The sequence below is a fragment of the Meleagris gallopavo genome, chromosome 6 (assembly GCF_905368555.1).
Source record: "Meleagris gallopavo chromosome 6, MGAL_WU_HG_1.1, whole genome shotgun sequence".
Lineage (NCBI taxonomy): Eukaryota > Metazoa > Chordata > Aves > Galliformes > Phasianidae > Meleagris > Meleagris gallopavo.
The window spans coordinates 14,203,616-14,221,469 of record NC_139409.1 but is presented as its reverse complement, the minus strand read 5'-3'; the positions used below and the strand labels follow the sequence as shown (position 1 = coordinate 14,221,469).

Below are 17,854 nucleotides of genomic sequence, written 5' to 3'. Positions count from 1 at the left end.
AGCTGAACTGCAGAGGCATGCAGCTGTTACTGCAACATGACTTGAACTGGCAGCAAAGCATGAGACCTCCAGTCCCTTTGTGACTGCAAAGGTTTATATTGCTGTAAAACAGGTTTTACGCTAGAATCCAATCTGCTTCATATATTCCTCAGTTCAGGCTCTGTTTCATCTAACACAAATTGCTTTCCCACCCCACGTTTGTACAGAACTCCGGGTTTGATTTTTACAGGAAATAACAGCTAACTGTGGGAAGAAGACAACACAGTCCAGGTAGTGAGGAATCCCAGTATGCTGCCATGCAGAATCTCAAGCACACCCTCAGTTTGGGCAGCCACCTCTTCCTGTTTAGCTGCACCGCTGTCAGTTAAGGAGTACTTTCCCAAATGAGACAATTAAAACTCAGGACAATTTCATTGCACAAAACCGTACTATGTATTGTAATAACAAAATGCTTTATTTTCTGGGAATACAAGGAAAAATATGATGTTCATCCTGGTTATCAAATGGTTCTAAGGAGGAATTCTTTCTCTGAATACAGAAACACTCATACAGCTTCTATCTCCTTTAGCAATGGGAATTCTTTATTTTACAGCTGAAGTTGGGATTTCAATGATCTACAACAACAGATTTCAAGTTTCTCTACTAGATGGGGCACATCTGCCACTCAGCACTGCTCTTGTTTGAAAGCCTAACAGAAGGCTGAAAAGACAACACAGATGTAGCTATCACAATTCTCACTCAGGTTGCTTTGCAACAAACCACAAGACTTCACCATTACCACAACAAAACAGTGAGAAAGCCGCAAGGTAGGTTGCTTTCTCCTATCTATGAAGACTTCTCATTCAAGCTTTATGCTTGTGAAATTCTCATACCATTCATCTGACTACATCTCAGTACTTCACCACACATTCCCTTTGAGGAATCTGGAACTCCATCGTGAGAAGAATACAACAGGTTAAAAGTGAAAGTGAGTTATTTCCCAATGTATCTGCTATCTGTAAGTTAGGTTGAGAGCTGAGATGTTTAAAAGACTGCAAACTTATATCCATAAATTACTTCTGTCTTCTACAAATCTTAAAGTAAGAGATTAGCTTGTTAAAGAAAGGGGATGGGAGGTTCCTAAAATTGTCAGGTTATAAAGTAAGCTTTCATCTTTTAACGTGGCACAACTTCTTGCTGCAAGCAGTGTCCATGCTAAGCAACAAGAGGTGTCAGTCTTACTGTGTAAAGAGGGTTCACGATGTCTGAAGCGGGAATGGCAAACTCCAAAATAACTAATGGTTTTCTTTATTCAGGTTAGACATAACAAACGTCAGATACAGCAGTTAGTCTAGAAAAATACATTAAAAAAAATCTGCAGCAGACCGTGCTCCCTGTAACAAAATCTTTCAAAACCAATTTTACAAATTATTCTACATTAATGTAAAAAGAAACTCTTAAATTTAGCATCATGGATTCCATCAAAGTTCTCTCTATCAGAACATGAGTTTCACTTTTTGTAGATGTTAGAATTTGTAATATATTTTTCTAACGTATCCTGTACATATTAAATAACCTGAAAGGCTCCTCTTGTAGTGCATTAATTCAGCAAGCACACTCAGTATTTTTCCAGTACCATTCGTATTACAGTTATTTGCCCGCAAATGTAATTAATATCTAAAAGTGCACACAGTTAGGCCCCCCCTCCCTCTCCATAACCTGTTTCAATGCTGAAACCCAGACATAGACTGGAAACGTTATGCTACTGCAGCTACTCTACCCATCGTTAGAAATGTGTGACTAGAACGTTCTTAAACTATACAAGAACTGAATTATATACAAGAACCAAAAGGACAGGCTGTATTTACATAAGAAACTTCCACTACCACAGCATTATACCAAGAGCTCAAAACAGTGTTACAGTCGGTATTTACTTAGGTTTTAGCTGTAAATCAGTATAACACAAAACCTAGCTCAGGAAACAACCTGAAAAAATGAACATATGTATTAAATATGACTTTGTTATGCCACAAGACAAATATCCATTGCTGGATACACTTACAAGTTCAGTGTTTGCAATAGTATGCTGCTCTATAAAGCAACTAAGAAGTTCCAGAAAGGTCACTGGGGGAAAAAAAGAGAAAAAAAAAAAAAAAAAAAGGAAAAAGGACAGCAGATGTCATGTGAGGAATTAGACCTGAATAACTAAACCAAACTGTTACATGAGACAGTCACTGCATGCAGAAACCCCTCGGAAAAGCATCATACCAACCTGCATAGCGTGCTTTCTTGTAATACACATGCCTAAGATGGAACTTCACTGATTATTTTTTTCACAGAACTTTTCCATACCAAGTGGGAATATTTTAAGGTTAAATTTCAGATTATCCAGTTTGAGATTAAGAACTTTACTCTCCAAGAAATCCAGTGTATGAACCTATACTGTAATTTTCAAATGCTACTGTAAAAAAAAAAAAAAAAAAAAAGGCAAACTATAAACTTTTTAATTCACTTTTTTTACAATGAATTTTTCAAGAAATCCAAACAAGGAAAGTGTTGTGTCTAATTTGCTTTAAAGTGGTAAAACACTTCTCCTGTTTTTTCCCTCCCCCAAAAGTGCAAAAATCAAGTTGCTTCTTGGTCCACAAACATAATACATCATATACAGTGAGAGATTTTCCTCCTGATGGAATACTGCTTCCAATCCATCACTTCCAGTTTCCACTCCATGAAAATGTCAGCGTCCAAAGACGGCATTCAATTCCAGTAGAATTAATTCTACAATCTGGTTCTGGTACACTGTATGGACTGCTATGTTACCAGTCTCTTTCTCTGGCTTTAATAAGGTTGGACCAAAAACTATTGCTACGCTCTGATAGGTCATTCGGTTCTTTTCTCCATTTTCTACAACTCTGAAAAAGAAAAAAATAAACACAAAGAAGATATATCAGTGCTAGAGTAATGGGATGACAGAAAAGTCCAAAGCAAATGACTATTCATGATATTTAATGATTACTAGTCTTGTTACTAGCACAAAGCTGCTGCGATTCCCTTCTCTACAAAAAAAGTTTTGTTCTGTGATACTATTCTTGAAATCCTCACAATTTCATTAACATAGGACAGTAAGCACCACAATTATGCCACATACCGTCCTCTTGATGCTCTGCAACCTTGTACAAATACAGACTGATACTCTGCTTTTATCAATATACGCAAGAAAAGCACAGTGGGCAGTGCCACCTCCTTTTTTTAAACTTGATTACTTAGTTTTAAGAGAGTATTGGCAATACAAAGCCTTTCCCTCTGATTCTTACCTCTTCAGGTGCCTGAAGAGTACTTGCATAGTGTCCTGATTTGGTTTTGGCAACTGTTTGATTAGATCTTTAACAGCATTGACACGCTGTCTCGGTTCTTGCTCTGCAGAAGGAAGAAGTGTAGAAACAAAACCTCAGTAATTCTGTACAAAACTTCATGATAAAAATTAACAGACTGAGGCTAAAAGCTTTGATTTCGCAGGGCTGATATCAGAGAGTATGCTGCCACCTCCTGGGCAGCCTGTATTTTACTGACAGAACTTCAGGTAAGCCTTGCAAACTTTCATAACCAAAACATTCTGCAATAACCAAATTGCTCCTATTGATCAGAACTTGTATCAAAAGTACAGAACTGCTTTCCATACTTACTAATCGCATTGACAAAGTCATTGAAGTGGTTATAAGTGAACAGCGGCTCTGGCAGTTCTCTGAAAAACATCTTTAGAGCTCCTGTGATGACGTGTATATCTTCCCATTTGCTGTCATTCAAGTCAAGTTTCTCATCTGAGAGAGAAAAATGAATAATTAATGTTAATAATTTAACTATAAGGGCGTAGTTAAAAAATATTAATTCCTTTTCTTTCCTGCATTTATTGCTTTTAACATATGGAAGACCGGTATCCTGCTTCAGCCTCTTCACTGCTGGGTACTGAGCTCCAACAGTATGAAATCTTTTACATTTATAGGTGGCTGGGAGAATACTTTTCAGAACAAATACTGTGTGAGATGCTCATAAGGCTGCATTACAGCAACCTTGCATGCTCTCTTAGAAGGGTTAAAACACTGTCAACAATCCAGTCCTTGGGAGAGCTACAGCAATGCAAAGTGTCCCGAACTACCCCAAAAGGAACCAACAAGATGAAATTCAACAGTAATTCCACCCCAACTTGGAAGCAGGTTCTCTTCAGAACCTGTATGAAAAGAGGCAGCCAAACTCTGCCTACTGCACTACATGCAGCTGTCCTACCAAGGAGGCTTTCCAGAGAAGAATCCCAACTCTGGAGGTAACACAGAATTTACTTTAAGAACTGATTTATCAGGAAATGACTGATCAAACCATAGTGCTCAGATGAGCTACTGTTCTTCTTCCCAGCTGCAGGCTACCTATTGATTCCCACTGAACCAAACACTAAAGTACAGATACATAAAGAGGTTTTATACACGAGAGTACTGTCAAGCTAACAATCCCCATTCTAATCTTGCTAAAAAACGTTAACTTACAAGTTTAACATTAGTAGAAGCTTGGCATTCTGTTTTCCCATAAGGTATGCAGTTTGGGGTTCTTTAGCCATTTTTTCCTTCTTGAATTCTATTACCACCTTTCTTCAGAAAAATGCTCTAGCAATGCCTCCACGTAAGATCAAACCTCCAGGCTGTTAGGGTGGTGGTTTTTTGTTTATTTTGATAGGGATTGGTGGTTTCATTGTTGTTTGTGTGTGTGTGTGTGTGTGTGTGTTTACACACTAAATTCTGCAATTTTGAAATAACCTTAAGGATAGCAACCGTTTCTCAAGAAAAGCTGCAGTTACACACTAAGAAATCATTTCTCATGAGTTCGCTACAAACTTCAAGCAATCTGAAAAGCTAAGCAACTGTAATGTAGTTGATGAAAACTTACCATGATTGACTGCAAATCTTAGCTTCTGTATCACTGCAAGATTACCACTAACTCGGTATAAGCCATCAACATCTAATCCTAAAATAAAGGGATAAACCAGTTTTAATCTTTCATGCATACAGGTTCTGAAATCACTAGGCTCCTTACTCAGGTCTACTCTGTAAAATCAAAACCTAAAGCTGCCCAGTTAATCTTGTGCTAACGATCACTTGGTTTGGCAATAAACATTTCTCTAGATTTTTTGACGGGCAGGGCACATCAGAGAAGGTTTAGTTTGCTGAAAAAGGTTTTGTAGTATCAAGCTCAAAGTAATCTTTAAAGCTTCCTGTGCAGAAGAATAGTAGTAAATGAGGTAATGGCTTCAAGTTTTCCCAGTAAGACTGGAGATGCCATTTAAAATGCTTTTAGTAGGTGGAGGGAGGGATATATGCAGAGTCCAACGTGCAAGAACCAAGTATTTTGTGGAGGTTCCATTTTTTAATTTATGGTTAAGAAATATCAAATCAGGCGTAAGAGAGCACCTTGAAGTTGTCAAGTGACCAGGTTTGCAAGAAGGAACAACGTGCCTGCATACTCACTATCCAACAGCCTTTAGAAGTAAACAGGTAGCCCTTGCTTTTACAGTACCGTAATGCTCAGCAGGGAAAGAAGAAAACTGTCTCTGTGGATGCTACTGCAATTAGTCAGAATTGATTAGAAGGTAAAGAATTAAATTGAAATGCTACTTGACTCATGTGCTGTGTTCAGTGCCCCTGAGAGGGTGAGTGTTGCCAGAATACCTTCAGTCCCTGTAGCTCATAGAGTAGTCTGATGCAATACAGCACAGTTATCAGCACCATTTAACATATCCCTTTTCCCCATAATCCACTAGCCACTTCTTTACAAAAAGAATATATTTGATGTGTGTTGGAAATAAGAAGAGTTGAAGTAGGAAAAAAAGCTGCTCATTTCGGTCAGCTTCCCCTCAGGTATTTAAAAAGGGAAAACTTCACCACCATCTTCACTGCAGTGCTGTCTTAAAATATAAAAAAATTAAAAAAAAAGAAAAAAGAAAAAAGAAAAAAAGGAAAAATAGCCTCTCTCTATCAAACTGTGGATCTTCTCAAATGGGAATAAAGTCTGCTGTTACAAACAAGAAGGCAGTTTGTTCAGTTTGTTGACCTACAGTATCACAATGGAAGCAGTTATTTTGTCCCTTCCAGGACACAAGTCAACAATACTGAAAAAGAAGACAACATGCTGCAAAAAATCCTAAGAAGTTCCCATGGAAAATGCTTTAAAATTCACTTCTGGTATTCCCTTGTAAACACCCTGATCTCAAGATTATATTCTCAAATTAACAGACCATCTGAGCAATAGCAAGAGACAAGCAAGAAGCCCAACCTAGAGTACAGACAAGTCAGGAATTACAACCAAGAAATTTCCAAAAAAAACTGGATAAGTCCTTGGTATCAGACAGCCCACAGTGTCACATGTAACTTCTGAAAGTCTCTCTTCACCTGCAGTAAAACTTTGATGAGATAAGCTCTTCTATGACTTCTTGTAATTTCTCCTCCTTTAGACCCTTATTGCCAAAAAGCTGTTCAGCATTCTCCTCATCTCGAAAGATACTGAAGATGATCAATTCCTCTGACGTAAGACTTCCTTCCCTCTCCCCACACTGGATTCCACTGGATATCTTTCCCACCCTCAAAAACTCATTACCTACAGACACATCTCAGATTATTTTCTGTAACACATCAAGAGCATATTAAGGATTAAAACATTCAAAATTAGACAGCGTGGTGAGCAAGAGGGGTTTAAAGACAAACATAAAATTCACCATACCATGTTCCTCAACATGCTCAATGCACAGCTTCACGAACTTTGGCACCGTGCTGTTTTCTCTTTGACACAAGCTGGTGAGATTGGAACCAAACACTTGATCTGGAACCAAGTAAAGAGACTGATTTACAGTGGAACAGGACTCGAGTGACAGAACTAGTTCAGGTTAAAACAAACCTCTACAAAGGGCAAAAAGTACTGGATACAATTGTTGCATTATTAGAGTGAAAGGGAGTAAAGTTCTGAAAAGAGTTCTCAACAGCTCCCAGAAAGAAAAAGTGTCAGCAGTCACCCAAACATGAGTCTTGGAGGGAGGAACTTTGGTACTGAAATCATTTTAATCCATCAGAAGAAAACTTAGAAGAATCACACAGTCATTACTGCAGTGAGAAATTTAATGGATTCAAATGTTCTGTTGTACTTCATTCCCCTCTGGAGTTCAAAATACATTTACCGTAATCTTTGATTAAAAAAAAAATCTGAACTGAAAAATTTTAACCCAAATGAAAGCATTCGGGGAGAAAAAAATGTTATTCTCCATTACACCTACTGTTTAATTCGGCATTACATATTCATTTACAGAGAAAGGTTTCAATATAGAGCTTAATTTCTAACACATTTAAGTTGTGAAGCGACTACATAAAAGATAGACCTTTACACAGCTCTGGCTGCATGTGTGACTGCGCACAGGCAACGTGGCCACAAGGTTGCAATTCAAATACAAGTCCTTATGGACAAGGTCCATCTTTTCAGACACTTTGTGTCTTGCCCTCAAAGTTACACAAAAGGCAGTGGGACTAATTCTCTGTCATAAAATAGAGCAAAAATGAAAATCAGCTTTGGCAGAGAACATGTTATAAAGTCTTAGTGTGTTTCATGGACATGTTAATTCCTCTTGTTCAGATCAGATGGTAGCACTGAAACGTTCCCCAGACTCATGTGGTTTCATCATATGCCCAAATAACAGATGACATCCCAAGTTCAGATGCACGAGACTGAAACAAGGTCTTGAAATAGAGAAGCAAAGCTCAGACTCAAAAGGAAGAAAGTTTTATTTTATCTTTTAAAGGCAGCATGTAAGTGACCATCTTTGCAGTATTTAATACATTTTACTTCAGAGCTTACGCAAGAGAGAAACTGCTCTTGCATTTGAACCATGCATAGCATCTAGCCCATTTTTCATGTTTAGTAACAACATTCACATTTGATAACTGCTTTGGGAAATCCAAACAGCACACCAAACCAATTATACAGTAAGAAAATTGGTATTATTAGCTGTATGCATAAAGGCCAGTGCCCCAAAACATCTCATTCTTGCTGCTCCTACTCACACAGCCAGCTGTATAAGCAGAATCAGTAGCAAAGGATTGAAAAAGGCCACGCAGCAGAAAGGCAGACTAGCAAGCAGCTGTAGCAGGTAAAACAATGCAGATTAGAGAGGACAAGAAAATACTGGTATGTAACAAAATTATTTGCTGCAACTGCTTCTGATCGTAACAATTTCCACACACAGGAGAACCGTATTTGTTTCCCCCATTTTAAAGCAGCTTTTGTAATTCTGTTTTTCCATGTAAAAAATGTTTAGCACAGCTACTTCTCAGTTTGATGCATGCTGTTTCAAGGGTGTTTTATAAAATTTTTTCATTTTTTCAACTCATATTCCATTTGCCAAGCTTTCATTTACTAAGCTTAATAGCAGCCACAAAGTACACTGGGCTTCAGATAAACTTCTGTATTTTTCACTCATACAGTAAATGTAAAACTATACAGCACAGATCCAACTTTTAAAGTTTACATCATGCTTTTAAATAAAAACAAACTCTTTGTTCCTTAGTGTCTTTATTTAAAAATCCAATCATTAGCATGCACGTGTACAAGTTAAACTTGGCTTAGCATTTACTGTTGCTCATGTCAGAAGTTATGTCATTGAGAATTCACATGAATTCTAAGCTGTAAAGCATGGCAAAACATCAAAGTCTGGGAAAAATGCCTTCTTACTTCAAACAAAAAATTCATAACTTACAGTTAAATTATATTTGCAGATACACAAATATATCAAATGCTACATGCAATAGAAGCACATCTGTTAAAGTATGCAGTTAGGCAAATCACAGTCAGATTTGCTCTGATATTTGCCTACCCATCTGCTATTTTGACCTAGTAGAGCACCACCTACGAGTCCTGCTAAAGCATACAAACAAATAAATTAAGTTTTACAGTGAGTACCAGGAATTACCAAGAAGAAATTTACACAATCACATTAATTTAGATCTGTGCAAAAACTGTTCTCTTTCAGAGTTTTTACAAATGTGATAGATGGAAGTATATATTAAGCTATCAATCATTTCATAAGTTGGATTCAAGAATATCTGTAAAACTCATTCTTTGTGAAAAAAAAAATCCAAAAAAAAATGTATACATTAAAAAAAAAAAAGGTTAGGGAAAAAGGATGTTGGAGTTGAGATTCCTTTAGCCTCATCCTTTTTCTGCCTAAACATTTCATTTCTAATGAGATGGCACATACTTCTCTGGTTCCATCCAGACTAAAAACACCCCTGTAAAACATAAGCATGTGTTCAGCTCTGTAACAAAAGGACAATCTTCCTTTCCCTTGTTTGCACAAACAATTATTTGGCTATACAAAATTCCCAGCTGAGAGCAGCAGACCAAATGGACTTCCTAGCTCAGAAGCACTGCGACTCCATAGAGGTTCCTGGGCTCTCATTTTCCACTTCAGTTTTGCCAATAATGGGATGGAAAGGACATCCTTGACAAAGTTTAGTAGCTAACAGCTTTGCTCAGAAGACTCAGAAGAACAACAAAATCACCAGTTTCACTATCCAAGACTTGTTAGGCAAGCTACATTCATGTTTTACTCTAAAACTAGATAACAGGAACCCCATTTTACACGTGAATTATCAAATTCAGTTTCTCAAATTATTTCCTTTGTTAAAAAGGTTCATTTACCCTTAATGTAGCCTTTTTCACGGACAGCTTGTAATGTAGGTCGTCGTGTGAGAAACTTCTTGAGCTTCGTTTTGGTCTTTTTCTGATCTGTGGCATCTATATTGCTAGGTATTTTCACTGCTGGAAATAAAAATACACTCAGTATGAATATTCACAAAAACAACTTTTTTTTTTAACATTGGTTCCTTGGAAATTTGACAACAAATACAGAGCATAGAAAAGAAGAAAATAAAGTATTCAAATTCACGTCGCATTCACATTTTCCTTTTTTTTTTTTTTAATTTCTTGTACATAGCATCTATTTTTCAAACTGCCAAGAGGCTAACCTGTCACCAAGTGCTGTCTGTGAAAATAACTAAATAGTAACTAAAAATGAACATGGAATTTAAAACTTATTGCTATGTTTCAAAACTAGCCCTGTCTCTCACCAACCATTTTAAATGAAATAAATACTTCCTTGCAATTTACATACGGCCTAGAAGTAAAGGACAAAACAGACTGCCTGATTAATATATTTCTTTGCAAAGAAAAATTTCTGTGGCTAGAAGAAATTTCTTTCAAATTCTGAAAGTGTGATTAAAATTTTTTCATTTCTGTAAATGATCCAATATAGGGTTAGCAACTTAGTGAAACTGAAGTGTAAGTGAAAATATTTACAGATGCTGTACCATGGACAAAAAAGTAAAACTATCCAAATCTGTTTTGAACAAGGACAAAGAGATTCTTATGTGAAACAATTTATGTCAGAGAAAACACCCAATTACTTCTATACATTTGACAAAAGTGAGTGTACCTTGAGAATAGATTATTTCTTTACTGCCTGTTTTATTCTACTTTTTAAGTATGATTAGAAAAACACAGATAAAAGTCAGTAACCAAATGGAAAAAGGCCTCTTGAATTCTTTTCCATTTATACACGAGTGAAGATGAGGTAATTATTTTCTTTGCATTCCTAAAATCAATTATTGGAAAGTTTTCTACTCACAACGAAGTTTCTTAGAGTCTTTATTCTCTTTTTCTTTGTCTTGTTTTTCCACCCCAGGAGAATCTGGTACCTCATCTTCTAATGCTTCATCAGATTCTACTACCTATTACATTTAAGAAGATAAAGGTAAATTTACCAATTCACAGAATACACCATTAAAAAACTCATTTCATGTAGACTGCTCAACAACATACTTTTATTTTCCCTTTCACTTAATTCTTTCCAGAATTCTAGATGCTAAAATTATCTTCAGAGATGATACCATTCTCGCTGGCAGTAACTTTGAGAAGTATTTGGTCGTAAGACCCAGTACAGTACAGACAAAAGCTTAATTACATTAACTTTTTTCTTCCTCCCAAATTCAGTAGACATCAGCTGTTTCATTCACATGACCTGCAACAGAAGCACCTGACTGATAAAGTCAAAATCAATTTCTACAACATTTATCCTGTTGCTAATCTCCCTAGTTTAAGTTTTCTGTGATAGAAACAAACTGCCAGTTGGAGAATTAGACCTCTGTCAAAGTACACTCTGAATTCAGTCCAACAGAGTAACTGTACCAGGGTCCAAAAGCCTTGCTCTGTGGATTAATGTTCTTTCAGCATATTCTCAAAAAGAATAAAAAACCCACAGTTAAATGGAAATGCAAATTATATTGCTGTATGATGGCAGATGCTGAAGTTTAAGAAATTGTCCGCTGCCTCACACCTATGTTGCATTCCATCAGGAAATGAGAAGAAAGCTTCCTTTGGTCTCAATATATAACATCAGTTAATTTGCATTTAACTTGCACAGCAGATGTGAGCTTTAAACAGCCCTCATTCCTCATTGTTTTTCAAAAGCTTCAGATAGACTTTTCAAAATGTCAACAGTCAGTATATTCAAACATTCAATTAATGTCCCTGCCAAGGATCCAACTGCCACTGACATCATGTGAACAGGATTCTCTTCCTCAAAGCTTTTTAGGACTGTTAAATTTCAGATCTCCTAGATTTGAATATATCACCTAGAATTTAGGTTTGTAAAATGGACCAATTCTAATCTAACAACTTCAAAATTTGTGTGTGTAAAAATAGAGCAGATATCCTTCACAGATATTCCTTCTATATAACATACTGACATAACAGCTCCCTGAGGGAGGACAGAGACATGAATCTAAGCTGTAGCCTTCGTTTGGGCTTCAGATCTGAGCAAGCCACAGCCATCATAGGAAAAACATTCACAGCTAGTATTACAATAGAGAGTTTTTCTTCAAACTTAAGTTTGCTTCAGATCTGATTGATTTTTGTACCCAAAACTTTCAGTGCTTCAAATTATCAGATGGTCTAAATAAGGTATATTTTTCCCTGTGCAGTATTAGGTCTCTTGGCTTTTGATTCACACTTTAATTTAGTCTGAAGGGAATAGCAATAGCAGATGCTAAAGCAAGCATTCTTTTGTTGGTCGCCCTCCCTTTCACTCCCCATCTCTTTTCTTGAGAGAAAAAAGCAGCTCATTTCTGAGGAGATCAGTCCACACCTCCCAGTTCTTAATCCAGCGGATCACCGCTCTTTTCTTGACACAATTTAATTTTATTTCTTATCACTGGGAATCATCATATCCCCATCCCATTCCCAAGAAAACGACAAAATGAAGATGTATATGAACTACTTGGAGTAATTACATGAATTATTTTGCTAAAAAAAATACTACCTTGAAATCACAGCCTTCATGATTCAAATACCTACCTGATTGTTGATGGTGTAGTTAAGGACTTTATACCATTCATTAATGAAGCTGTCATTATCAGACTGAATTAAGAGCTCAGTTCCCTGGCGGGTTTTTAGCTTTAAAGAAACAAAAACAGATGTCATCAGAACTGATAAACATACTAAGCTGAACTCCAAAATCAAATTACATGAAGTTAAACTTCGCTCTGGCACAACTTTCAGATGATAAATAGCTACTCTAAAATCAGTAAAAGCACAAAGTAAGTCGTCTTAAAATTGAAAAGTATATCCTGTGCAAATATATTACGAAAGGACATCTCTTGCAGATACATATATTTAAAGAGAAGAAATGCAAAAATCCTGAACTAAGTTTTTAGAGATGATTTTTGAAGTTGCTTGAATGCTTAGAGTTTTGCATTTAAGTAAAATAATTTACCTCAATAACATTCTTTTTGCTGGATTTGTCCTTTGAAGCCCAGTCAATCAATGCCCCTTTGAGATCCACTGTAAATTCTGGCTTGGACTGATTCACACCAAACTTCTGGAAAAAAAAGGAACAATGATGATGAACTTTTAAAAAAATACAAATAACAAAAGCTTCCAAGATATATAGACTTGCAATTCCTAAATGTAACACACTATCACTTGATTCACAGCCTACACGACTTAAAGCAAACACAGTATCCTGCCAACAAAAAAAACTAACATAATACCAGGAAAACTGAAACAAACAAAAAGCACCAAAAGCTCTTTATTCATTCCTATTATGAACAGCTCAGCCTAAAGATTTTAAAATTCCAGTAGTTTTAAATTCTGATCAGATTTCAGCAGACTTGTTCCTACTGAAAGTGGTAGAAGTCTACAGAGAATTTGATCATAGCTTGATTCTTGTAGAAAGTCTCAAGCATCTTCAGTTTTTACATTCTCAGAACAAAATTTCTTTTTAAATGTTCCCAGTGCCACTTTCATACTAAAGCTATTCAGTATTTTCCTTTAATGTTCCCTTAGTACGTTTCCTTTAACATATCCTAGTAAGTAAACAGAAATCAATTTCACTGTCTAGCTTCTAAAAAACAAGTAACCAAAGCAATTAAGAGGCATTTAACTCATTATCAACCCTTCAACCAGTTTGGAGGAACACAGCACGAATAAGAGCTATCTTTACCTCCTACTTTTACTATTATGCTAGGTATAGCCAAGTACTTCTACCAGGGTCACAGTCTACATCCCATAGCTTTAAAATATAATTTCTCAAGAAAGACAGTTCTCAAAAAAAAAGCTAATTGTTAGTAAGTTTTGTTTGTTTTTAATGTATAGAGAAAGTATTAAGTCAATTGGCTGCAGAACAAAAAAATTTATGTACATTTGGGGACAGTCTGCAGCATCAAATCCATCACAAAGGTTCTTTTCTAGTTATTAAATAATAATAATTTAAATCTATAAAATCTATATATTTTGTGCTCATGTGACAACACTCAGGCTGACCCGAGTCTCAGGACAGCCTCCTTGCTGCAAACATCACAAGGCTTCCAGTCGGTACCACAACAACCATACCTGAGGTATATGAGAAAACACAGTTCAGAAAACAGAACTAATCTGCTGCTTCTGATTAAATTCACAGCAAGGATGTTAATTAATGCCAGCAGTGTTTTAGAAAGGCTGTTTACAGCTAGAAAATATTCCTGCCTGATTCATAAAGGCAATTAAATGATGATCAGAATGAAACAACCTAACCTGTGAAATATCAGAATGAAAAAATACTTCCAATTTACACAATGTCAACTAACATCTGAAAAAACCGCCTGCTTTCTATCTTGATTCTCAGATTTCTCATCTAAGGATGTTTCTTAATAGCTTTTGGTTGAGTCCCAGCTCGTAAATGGAGTTCACAACAACCTTGGTGCATGTTGGAAAACATTTAGGGTTTGCCACTGGAGAGAGATGAGACTAGAGCTGAAGTCCTCTGCAAGATGAGGGATTTGTTACCAATGACTTCCTCATGATGCTGAGCAGCAAAGGAGATGACCTGCAATAGGTGAAGTCAGTTAACAACAGCCACAGGTGTTTAGACCACAAGGAGTGGTTCCCTGCTGCCTCTGGTATGCCCCGGTATGCAGAACTCCAGGTGGCAGCTCCCACTGCTACCTCAAACACCGCTGTACTTTTTTTTTTTTTTTAAGCCTGACTACCTTAAGCACATCTGAAAAATACAGGACAATCCCCCTCAAAAAAAAGAAGAAAAAGAGCCAGCTATTGCTAATGGTGGGAGGGAACAGCCAAGCAAACACTCTAAGCCTCTCTACAAAGCACCTGTGATATACCAGTGTATCACAGACTCATCACAAACTTAGAATTTCCTTGAAGAAAGAAGTTTAACCTTCACTCTCCTACGAGCTTCCCTGCCACAGCTCTTATCTGTTTCTGCCTGCGTGGAAATCAGAGACCAGCCACCATTTTCCTCCTCAAAAGCTTCCAGGAGCAAATCCTGTAAAGGCTGCCAAGATGCTCAGCTTACGAGGGTTAGCTAGAGGCAACTGAATCCTCCCGAAGCACACAGGTTTTCCTGAGTGCAATAATAAGAAAAGTTGTCCCTTTAGCATCCTGGAAACAGAGCACATTGCTAGGCCAGCACTGGTCAAGCTACATTCAGTCCTTACTCCCGATTCTGACTGCAGTTCTCTTTTCCGCTGTTCAGGGAAGCTGCAGAGAGCAGAAATGAAAGAGGGAAGAGGTCTAGAACATGGTGCTGAGAAAAGCCCTAACATAGTAAGTTGTCCTAGAGTCTCTTCTGACAGATTTTTCTAGGAGAAAGAAGTCATGGGATGTGTTTATTCAAGGCAGAGATAATTTCCCCTTTTTGGAAAGCGTAACAGCTTTTTTCTTTTTTTTTTTTCCTTCGGACAAAGATGCTGAGTTGCATGAGGACTGCCTTGGAGATACGTGCTGACATCAGAATCACGCTTTTCCTTGTTTTCAGGAGTTGTCTCCACATCATGGGAGCATGCATAGGACAAACCACGCAGCCCGTAGTGGGATATATTTCAGCTTTTTTTGGAAAGTGAACTGGCTTTTATGTATAGGAAGACATTGGGAGACACAAATGACATCAGCCAGTCTAATAATTCTGTTCCTAATCAGTTTCATACAACTTTCTAATTCCATGTCTTCTTCAGAAACAGTGCCAAGGGACAGATGCTTCTTTGGGACTGGTAACAGAACTTCAGAACTTACAGCTCAGATGAGAAAAAGAAAAAATGTGAAGACATTCTATTTTACCATAGCAGAATTAGAGAGATTTTCTGAAATCTAGTAGAAGTATTTACATTTCAAACATTTCTCATTATTATCAGCTGAGCCCTGTATACTCAGCTGTGCAATACTGATGAACTACAGCAATGTACATACAGCACTCTTGTCTGCTGTAAGGAGCGGTATGACACAGTACACAGAGCTTGCCCACATGAACTGTGAAGAGCTTATTTCCTTGATCTTTCAGTGGGAAGTTTACTCACTTCTGGTTTACCACCAGCACACCCGACACTGAAGAAATGCAGCTATGAAATAAGGTTGACAAACAAATCCTTCTAGCAATTACTATTTGCTGCAGTTGTTTTTCTTTTTGAAGCCTCATCACTAATATCCATCAATAGCTATTACATCTCATTCACAACAGAAGAGAAAAGCTTTCAACATACTGAAAGAATTGAAAGAGAGATGAGTGAAATCCACTATTTCCCTTACAGAAAACAGCATCTTAAAGAATATAATAATACATAAAAATTATATGGCTTCCACACACACAGGTTCATTGGACAGAAATAAAAAAAGCTGCATCATTTTTAGCACAAGTTTAATTGAAAAAGCCTACAGTTACTACCTCCTTACAAAAAAAAAAAATAATAATAGAGCTATGGTAATCAAAAAGTCTCACATTTTCAAGGATCTTAATGGAATCCAAAATATTTAGCACTCTCTCCACTCTGCAGGGAACACAGGAGAGATACCAATGTAGTTATAGTGACCACCAGATTATAGTCCTCAAAAAGTCAAGTGATACATTGCTTTTAATGTCATATGAGATTTATATATATATATATATATATATATATATATATATATATATATATATATATATATATATATATATATATATATATATATATATATCTTTCTTTACTGTGAAAGTTTTAGTTTGATTCTGGTTAAATTAATAATCAGCACTAAGACATTAAAAACTGCTTATATAGCCAGTCAAGCCTGTTTCTTTCTTCTAACAAGAGTCTTAACTATTTTCTTCCTTTCCACCATGAAACTACCATATTAGCTACCAACATTTTTTCAGTTTCCAACAAAGAGTACATCCAAGCTTGGCAGCTACACTTCAAAATATGACTAATACAGATGCTTAAATTATACATAAGGAGTTCTACAAATTTATATCAGCTTTCTGTATGCAGCATGTAGCCAGAACACCATTGAGCTCTTTTTTTTTTTTTTGAATACATAACATTTTTATTTCAGTTATAGCTGAAATTAACCAATATCATATACATCAGTGTATCAAAGGCACCACAGGAGCCTTAAAAACAGTCTGAATTAGTTCTGTTAGAAAGAATTAGACATAGTACCTGTTAAAAAGAAACAAAATGTGACCACATCATGCTGTTTATTAGTTAAGACACTAGTGGTTCAAACGTTAGGCAAATCTGGGATTATAATTCAGGCGCTGATGAACCAGACAATCTTTGTTCCATTAAAACAACTGCAGCATTATTGCAATAAACTTGTTAATTTGCATCTTAAAAAAGGAAAAAACTTTGAAAAATAGCAAACAGGATACATAAGGTGTTATTTGAAGTGATAAAACTTAACCTTTGGAATGTTTAAATTTACTTTCAAGATTAGTGGCAAATGGCCTTAGAGTGACAAGAGGCATGCAACAAGAACACATACACTGATAGCTGAAACTTGGGCAGAGTTTACATAGGTGACAGCAGGTCGACGACTGAGAGCATTTTTCCAAGAAGAAAGCAGCGAGAGCAAGAGCTCAGGGATTGAGCCCCCTTGGCAAAATGACTTGATGAGAAAAAGGAAGAAAAGTGATGAAGTCACAAAACAATGCACAAAAGATGATATGGTTACATCAATGACTAGACACAGCTAAAAAATATTCTTCTGCTAGATGAAGAAGCGAAGAGGAAATTCTTCTCTCATGTCACATAGACTTGACTTTACTCAATTAAAACATTGATAAAGATCAAAGCTTCTGACAAGAGAGGTGGAATTTTTAATATCCCCCCCAAAAATCTTGTGTGCAAAGATCAAAAAGAGCACGTGTTGAGTAAGCCAAATGCGAACATGCACACAGTTGATGCTCTCCCTTGACATTCTCAATTTAATTATAAATATGACTAGTACCAACAGAATAAACTTGTGCATACTGTCAGTATTTCACTGT

General features: G+C 36.6%; 1 protein-coding gene across 15 annotated transcripts in view; it reads right to left on the bottom strand.

Annotated features, from left to right (window-relative positions):
* Nucleotides 1-433: 433 nt before the first annotated feature.
* Nucleotides 434-17,854, bottom strand: part of ARHGAP12 (Rho GTPase activating protein 12) — a 72,080-nt gene continuing 54,659 nt past the window's right edge. For 10 of the 15 annotated variants that reach the window (XM_085227111.1, XM_085227113.1, XM_085227110.1 and 7 more), the window contains 10 exons: nt 17,350-17,472; nt 12,833-12,937; nt 12,415-12,513; nt 10,688-10,790; nt 9,703-9,822; nt 6,739-6,837; nt 4,912-4,989; nt 3,663-3,797; nt 3,294-3,396; nt 434-2,891 (listed from right to left, as the gene is read on the bottom strand). In XM_085227111.1, coding sequence (XP_085083237.1) covers nt 2,717-2,891; nt 3,294-3,396; nt 3,663-3,797; nt 4,912-4,989; nt 6,739-6,837; nt 9,703-9,822; nt 10,688-10,790; nt 12,415-12,513; nt 12,833-12,937; nt 17,350-17,472 — 1,140 coding nt within the window. In that variant the 3' untranslated portion in view covers nt 434-2,716. The remainder of the gene's footprint in view (nt 2,892-3,293; nt 3,397-3,662; nt 3,798-4,911; nt 4,990-6,738; nt 6,838-9,702; nt 9,823-10,687; nt 10,791-12,414; nt 12,514-12,832; nt 12,938-17,349; nt 17,473-17,854) is intronic. The other 5 variants (XM_085227108.1, XM_085227114.1, XM_085227106.1 and 2 more) reach the window with 4 other exon arrangements.